Genomic DNA, 8,715 nt, shown 5'->3' with positions numbered 1-8,715 from the left:
GTTGAATTTGCATTTTTTTTATTTATATAATTTATTATAGATTTTATTTAATAAAATTATTGCTAATAAAAAAAATAGTTAGTGGGAAAAGTTTATATATTTTATTTAGCATAAATATCGATATAAATATTTAATGTTTTATATTTGTAAGCGGCATAAACTTAATATTTTTATAACAGTATAAGTACTCAATGTTAATAAATGTGTAATATTTTCACAATAGCTAAGATCCATGAAGTTAGAGAAGTCAAATTTATGACTTTGCATTTCTCATTTCCAACATGAGAAACTCACTCGAAAATGAAGAGTTTCGAGTCTCTCATTTTCACATAAGAGCAATATCTCCGAGAATTGGTGACCAGCTTTGTCAGAACATAGAAACAAACTAAATGATTACAACATATCACTTAAGCATCCTAAAGTACATCCGCTGGATGTTTTTTCACTTTCCCAGCATCTAGGTTGACGTCATATGTCAACCAGAGAGCTGGGATGTCAACCTGGGCGCTAGGTCATGAACAACCTTCAGTAAAACAACCATAACTTACTCAATGTTGATCCAATTGACACGATTCAACTTGCGTTTTGAAGCTATTTCAATTCTCTATCATGTTATGTCTCATACTTCAATTGCGGTTCTAAAGCTATCGGCCTCAAATTTCACCCCAAGTGAGTTATGAAAATAAGCTCATGCTTATCCAGAGCGGGTCTCGCTGTCACGACCTGCACTCCAAAAATTAAAGATCAACTTCAGAAGTTGATTTTCACAGTTGGATCATCATCTACGGTCAAAAATAACCAACTTGTATTTTCTCCCTATTTTTGTGGGCCTCCTTCACCAATAAAATAAGAGCTCCCTTAGTTCATTTTTCAAATTCAGAAAACTACTTATAAGGTCAGAGCTTCTCTCTCTAAAATTGAAGCTTTGACACTTAGCCTTTTTCGATAATACCATCTCGTGAGAAATAAAAACTCGAAGTAGACATAGTTTCATTAATGCGCGATACATGGAGTGAACTACTATAAATTGATGTGTCTCTCTTTACTTTACTTAACAAATATTTTATTCTCGCCAATCGAGCAAGCGAGTGGAGCTTGGAAGTTAGTGTCTAGATTTCCGAGTCAACAAGTATTTACCCTAAAAACTATTAGAAATTTCTGTAGTAGACCTCCCTAAAGGGCCGTTCCAAAAAAACTCAAACTATTTGGGCATCTAAAAAACTTTTTTAGTCCATATTTTTTCTTGATCGCGTACGTTGTAGCTATTTAGGACCACTTGTATAGTTACAATGTCGATCAGAAAATTTCGAACAACTTATAATGTTGAAAATAAGGTTTCAACAGTTATTTACCATGCGTATAAGAAAAAAAAATTGCGCGTTCAATAAAATTTGTAAATCTTATTTTCGACATTGTAAATTATTTAAAATTTTTTAAAAATTTATATGTAATCTTAAATAACTATAATATATAAGATCATACAAAAAATTAAATTAAATTTTTTTTTTAAATATTAAAATAGATAAAGAGTTTACTAAAATACCCCTTCAAAAAGTATATTGTAGACTTACCCATAACTATTAATTATTGGCAATAATGCATGTAATTTTGGAGCCCTTTTATTATTTATAAAAGAGAAGAAGCATTTCCTTGAAAAAAAAAAACAGAGGGGCAAAAAGGGGAGATGAGAAAGGAAAGTAGTCATAATCAAATGAATGACCCATTATGTCTCCTCAGAAGTGGATCTTCGCACGTTATTTCAGAAAAAAGAAAGAAAGTATTTTGATGTGAAGAATGACACTATTACTAACTACTACTACTTACTATCTATACTATACTTATGCTACTCTCATCAGAAAAAGAAAAATAATAATAAAAAAAAAAAGAACACCAGTTGCTTTTAGAGAGAGAAAAAACTGCCAGCTCTCTCTATTGCCATATGTTTCCACTGCACTACCAGAAAACAGCAAAACCATATACTACCAAACATCATAACCCAACCGCCTCTCTCTCTCTCTCTCTCTCTCTCTCTCTCTCTTCCAAAAGAAAAACTTATAAAAATCTTTTCTTTCTCTCTCAATCTTTTCTTTTTATATCTTTTTCCCACAGATTATGCATTAGCTTGAGGATTTTCTTCGTTTTTAATGATGTAGTTTTTCTTGCTTTTTGGAAGACCTAAAGCCTTCATCTTTTTTTTTTTTGGGTTCCTTGTGCTGATTTCTACCTAGTATAGATTTCGGATTTGATGTTTTTCTTTTAATTATATATTTATATAAAGAAGTTTCTGCTATAGAAACTATGTATTTCATTTGGGTTTTATTCCTTATTTGGAAACATTAAATTTTCTTTTAACAAAAAAAAAATAAAATAAAAACTTGTATGAAATGTTCTGAGTTTCGATTCGACTTTTTTCATTATCTGCATGAAATGAGGGAATATTTTTTTTATGTTTTTGCAAGTTCGAGGCTTTATTTTTCCTACCTGTACCGGGTTTCTCTGAAAAAGTAGTATTTTTTTTTTCTTCTTTTCGAAATTTGAGAACCTTTTTTCTTTTGAGATAATACGCATTGAGTTGAGGAGGGTAAAGGGTGTTAAGATTTGATGGTTTTGGTTAGTTTTAGCTTAACCCATGAAGAATTTGTACTGGTTTAAGCAGATTTCCAACAATGGCAAACTCAGCAGGAGGCTCTCTCTTGGAGAGTACAAACGAGCTGAGTCTTGGTCCAAGTACTTGGTCTCCTCTGGTGCTAAGATTAAAGGAGAAGGAGAAGAAGAATGGAGTGCTGATCTATCTCAATTGTACATTGGATATAAATTTGCTCAGGGTCGCCATAGTAGGATCTACAGAGGTGTATATAAGCAGATGGATGTAGCTATTAAGCTCATCAGCCAACCTGAGGAGGATGAGAACTTGGCTGTCTTGGTAGAGAATCAGTTCATCTCTGAGGTTGCTTTGCTCTTTCGGTTATGCCATCCAAATATCATCACAGTAAGAGCTTTTGTTTCCTTGATTGTCTTTTCTTTTGTTGGGATTATCTATGTTTTTGCTTGAACTTAAAAACCATAATGGTGAACATAAAATGTAGTAATAATCCTCAGATTCTTTATTTCCTTTCATGGATTAATGTACGTAGTCTTTCATTGTTTTATGTTCTGCAGTACTACTTTAATACAAGGTTGGTGAGACTTAGTTGAATTTGAGTTTTTTGTATGGAGTCAGTCCTTTAAGGGACATAATGTAAATAGTTGATGATACCCTTTTAATATGATCATCTTCTCAATCAAGATTTTGAGTCATGGCTTGGGTAGCTTGATTCCCTCACAATCCTGAAATGGATGATTTTTAGAGATACAGAAACCTTGCCATATTAGAATGGTTTGAATTCTTTTCTTGTGTATTCAATGTGCCTAATTGCATTGTGGTCAATGTGTACCCAAATTGAACCTTTGTTGATTGTTTTTCTAGAAGACTTAGAGAGTGACAACTCCTTGGTCTCCTGCAGTTTTTCGGGACTTAAAGCATGCATTTTCTTTATTATGTTCTGCAGTTTTTTGGAGCTTGTAAGAAACCTCCCGTGTTTTGCATCATCACCGAGTATTTGCCAGGAGGCTCATTAAGGAAGTATCTTCATCACCAGGAACCACATTCTGTTCCACTCCACCTAGTTTTGAAATTAGCGCTTGACATTGCACGCGGGATGAAATATCTTCATTCACAGGGGATACTTCATAGAGATCTCAAATCAGAAAATTTGCTGCTTGATGAGGATATGTGTGTCAAAGTAGCAGATTTTGGTATTTCATGTTTAGAAACACAGTGTGGCAGTGCAAAAGGTTTCACGGGGACATATCGATGGATGGCACCTGAAATGATCCAAGAAAAACATCATACAAAAAAAGTTGATGTTTACAGTTTTGGAATTGTTCTTTGGGAACTATTAACAGCATTGACACCATTTGAGAACATGACGCCTGAACAGGCTGCATTTGCAGTTTCTCAGAAGGTAATTTTCCTATTCCATAACATCTCCAATTTTAAATGGCTCATATGAGTCCAAGAGTTTGGTTTCATCATATTAACATCACAACAGTTTCTTAGTAGAAGATTTGCTTTCGTAAAGGAGTTATATGTAGCTGAGACTGAATTTAGTCAAAGAAAAAAAAGTACTCTAAGTCACCCATTCTGGCATGTATGCATCAACTACAGATAACTACTTATTTAATATGTTGACAATCTTACATTGTGTATGAGTAAGATTATATGCTTGACTACACTGTAACTTCAAAAAGGATGAAGCACCTTAGTACCTTTGACTAAACAGAACTTGAATTTCCTTGTTAATTATTTCTAGTTTGACTAACACATCATTTAAGGATAGGAAGAAAATATAGAGTTCAAATTCCAATTCCCTACTTAAGAAACATCTAAAGTCTTATATCTATTTAAGTCTTGAAAGGGTCTGAGCAGAAATAAAAGTATTATTAAAAATTGAGATGTTTAAGCCCAAAGATTTGCCAAAACTTGTGTCTTAATTGTGTAAGCAAACACGTGAATGGGTGCAAGAAAAAGAGATACTTGTCCTTGTCCTTGTCCTTTTATAGTCCAGGTGGGAATTTGTGCTACGCACATTTGAATCAGGTATGGATGTGTATATATAGACTTCCAACATGAAAGAAAAGTCAGAAAAGCCTGATGGGGCACACTCTGAAGTCTGAACTGTATCATAGATAGTTCTTGCTACATTACTTCTCTTGAGTTTTTCAGCAATTCTATACCAAGACAAAGGCACAAATAACAATATATTTCTGTGCCAATTTTTGTGGTCCCTCATCTCTAAGCAACAACAGTCTAATAATGGTCACTAACTGCTTCTAATTCATTACCCCATTTCAGGGTGAATTATTTTCTTGTAGATTTCGATACCTTCATGTTCTATAAAATCAATACCATTAGCTGAGTTTCTGTGCATTGATTACTTCTTGAATGTTTCCACTGTCGTTTGCTGTCTCTTTTTGCAGAATGCAAGACCTCCCTTGCCTTCTGCTTGCCCCATGGCATTCAGTCATCTTGTTAATAGATGCTGGTCAAGTAATCCGGATAAACGACCCCATTTTGACGAGATTGTTTCGATCCTCGAAGGTTATGCAGAGGCCCTCGAACAGGATCCAGATTTTTTTTCAACTTATAAACCGTCCTCTGGTTTTACCATTCTCAAATGCTTGCCAAAGTTCGTTTTGTGCAATAGATCATCATCATCATCCTCTTCTTCTTCCATGTCTAGGAACTTGAATTAAGTACGAGTGTAAAATTGTAACATATGAAATCTTGTCTTGGTTCTATAGTTTGCTCAGTGATGATGTTTATGAACATTTGTTTTTATTATCTTTTCATCTTTAGAATATAGTGGAACTAAAGCAAGTTCCCTTTATATGCTTGTAATTTGATCCTTATCTTACTACATATCCATTCTCCTTTTTGTTTTAATCAAAATTTGATATGAATAATTGACACGTGAGGCTTTTTGTCCAACAAATACAAACAATAACATATAGAGGAAATAAATCACTTGACTTTCTAAACATTATTGTAAGGCAACAAATTTTTCATGAAAAAAAAAAATAAATAAAGTTTAACTTGTTGATAGGTTGTATTTTGTCCTTTGTGCAATTAAAATCTTATGTTATACTCACGGGCTCTTTAGAATGATTATTGTTGGGCTAGAAAAAAAAAACAAAGAGTGATTATTAGAAAGTAAAGATTAAATCGTTTATGAACTTTTAAATAAAATAATTTTATCATTAATTTGTTAGGGAAGCAATTTAAAATTTTAATGCAATTAGAATTAGATGCACTAAGAAATTGATACCTAGATAAATATGTAACAAGAAAAAGTGTTAAACATGATAACTATGTTTAATAGTTTCTATTTTTTTCCCTATTAATGAGGCTGGTTTTATATATTTATTTTGTAGGTAACTACACAAGACAGTTTGGCCGAGTGGTCTAAGGCGCCAGATTTAGGCTCTGGGCGTGGGTTCAAATCCCACAGCTGTCATTTTAACCACAATTTTTATTTATTTTTCTTATGAATCTCAGTCATTATAATTTATAACTTGGAAATATATACGAGCAAATCCAGAAGAGAAAACGTTATATAGGTGTTTTTACTCTTTTTTTGTTTTCTTTTTTTGTTTTCTTAATGACACTCACTCTCATAACAATATACTCTTAACTCTTTTCTTCCTCTTTTGATGGAATCAAGGAAACAAACATAAACAACAGACAAAGGAGAAAAGCCTCTCTCGGTTACATTACCAAATGAAACAGCAAGAAAACTAAGCAACAAAACAGTCCAACTACTAAACAAAGCAGCAGAATGCTATACAGACACAAAACATAATAAGAAGACAAACAGAAAAATAGAACACATACACCTGCAATTCACTAGAACATCTCTCTCTAAATCATCCCGAAGGAGATCTCCATTGATTTCATGTTAGCCCAATTTGCCACAGCTTTGAAGTTGAGTAGGAGAAGAGAACTACCATCTGTAAGGATCTTGGATGTCCACATCGAGATTCTTAATTTCACATGCTGTGATTGCTTGGATAATGGATGACATTATTATCTTCCTAATTAGATGTTATTTTTACTAATCTTTTACGGTTTAAAAAATTTGTCAAATTTTCACTCGACCATAATTTATAGAAGTTTGAAATGATATTATTACTTTAAATTTATTTATTTATTTAAAAATTATTGAGCATTGGTTTTTTTTTTTTTTTCACAGATCATATGTCTAGATAAAATTTCTTATACACACAATATAGTTGAACTATCACTCTCACATTATTTTCTTCATGCTTTATGCTAACTTTAAGATTAACTCAAATATATATATATATATTGAAATACATGTAATCTTATTACAAAGACATTTTCTCAATGTAATTCGAGATTTGTACATTGCCATAAAGTTTGTTAGTTATTTTTTTAAATACTACTTAGTGACACATTTTGGGGTAAAACTTTTGCGAAGCTGTAGTTGATTTTTTCCAAGCAGGATATATGCGTAAAGACTTCAATTCTTGGTAGATTTTGCCCAACAACAAACTATTTCATCAACAACACTATGAGAACACTTTAAAAAGAAAGTGACCACTTTTTACAGAGTTCAAATACTCCTTTAAATATTTAAAAATTATCCACCAACTCCATGGCTATCACAAAATGTTTAATTGAATGTTTATGAACACAAATAAAAAGATCATACGACCAATTAGAACACGTAATAAGTTGCATAACAACTCTAAAATAAAATTGTTATGTAAACATTGTCTGATGCACACTATAGGCAACACACCTCTCCAATCTACTTGGTCCACTAATCTCTTTTGACATTTTTAAATGCCAATACGTCTTAACCGCTACAAGTATGTAACTCTTCTCTTATCATTTCTTTTAACTGCTAACATTAACATCTAAACAAATAATAAATTACATATGACCAAATATGTAACTCCTATACACATAAGAGAAAAAGTTATGAATCTTGTAATTATAAGTTACCAAATTTGTAACTCAACTACATGAATTGTAACTCCTCTTTTTAATTTGTTTGTATGATTTTAAACAGTATATCAATATTACATGTTTAGGCCTACTATGAAAAGTCATAACTATGCACACTACTACCTATTCTTAATAAGTAAGAACATGAGAAAAGGGACTAAAGCAAAAGGTAAACTAGTACAATATGGCAAAAGAGCAAACATAAAAGTTAAAAGTGGGTGGTTTTCTTTAATGAAAGCAAAAAAGAGTAGGTTCATCCGCCTCCTCCTCATTAGTCATTTTTTTTTAAATTTGATGCTAAATCATTTAAAGCTTGTTTAAATTATTGATATACAATATACAAGTAAAACAACCACACCAATATACTATTTAAAACCTTAATACATTATTGATTGTTGTTTCTGGGGTAGTTCTTAATAATCTACCAAGAGCCTAAAGTCATCTCCACCTACCTTTTTGTTATATTGTATTTGTGTATCTAGTTATCTATTGTAACCTAAACCTTGTCATAATTCAAATTACAAATATGAAAGTGTGTTATATAAAATCTGTATATTTGTTATACAAAATAAGCGCATTTTATTTCTTCAGAATTTGTGTAATAAGACTTTTTTAAATAAGAAGTTGTTTATTCAAAGGAGTATTTAAGTATAATGGTCATCCAAAATTATATAAAACCATATCCAATCTTATTAAAATGCACATTATATTTTTTTTAATTCTTTACACTCAATCCTTCCATTTAAAAAAAAAAAGTAGACTCTTTTTTTGTTTAAAAAATAATTTTAATATTCTATATCAAACAAATGAAAAAAAAAAAAATTGTCATATTTATTTTAGGGGGTTTTACAAAAATACATATCTTTTTTTGTTATTTTTTAATATTTTTACTGTAAACATATGTTTTTTGTTATTAAGTTTTTAAAAATACTGTGTTAAAATTTTAAAATTATAAAAATATCGTGTTTCAATAAAATTAGAAAAATTAAAGCAACTAAAAAATAACTATAAAGTCACTAAAGCTAGCTTAGTGGTGAGAGAATGGGAAAACTGGAAAAAAGAGAGGCATAGGTTTAAATCCAGGATCCTAAGTTATTAGTTGATATGTGATACTATTACCCTACACTAAAAGCAACTATAGA

The 8,715-nt window shown here is 31.3% G+C and overlaps 1 protein-coding gene and 1 non-coding gene across 2 annotated transcripts; both read left to right on the top strand.

The window, feature by feature from the left end:
* The first annotated feature begins 1,761 nt into the window (after window positions 1–1,761).
* Window positions 1,762–5,511, top strand: LOC115709879 (serine/threonine/tyrosine-protein kinase HT1). Its single transcript, XM_030638122.2, has 3 exons — window positions 1,762–2,989; window positions 3,549–4,004; window positions 5,020–5,511. The coding sequence occupies exons 1-3, from the start codon at window positions 2,630–2,632 to the stop codon at window positions 5,293–5,295; spliced, it is 1,092 nt and encodes a 363-aa protein (XP_030493982.1). The 5' UTR covers window positions 1,762–2,629; the 3' UTR covers window positions 5,296–5,511.
* A 474-nt stretch (window positions 5,512–5,985) lies between these two features.
* TRNAL-UAG (transfer RNA leucine (anticodon UAG)) lies at window positions 5,986–6,056 on the top strand. Its single transcript has one exon. It is a non-coding gene; the product is annotated as a tRNA-Leu (tRNA).
* The last annotated feature ends 2,659 nt before the right edge of the window (window positions 6,057–8,715 follow it).

The sequence above is a fragment of the Cannabis sativa genome, chromosome 3 (assembly GCF_029168945.1).
Source record: "Cannabis sativa cultivar Pink pepper isolate KNU-18-1 chromosome 3, ASM2916894v1, whole genome shotgun sequence".
NCBI classification, from domain to species: Eukaryota; Viridiplantae; Streptophyta; class Magnoliopsida; order Rosales; family Cannabaceae; genus Cannabis; species Cannabis sativa.
The sequence above is the reverse complement of the archived record's forward strand: the minus strand, read 5'-3'. Positions and strand labels throughout refer to the sequence as shown.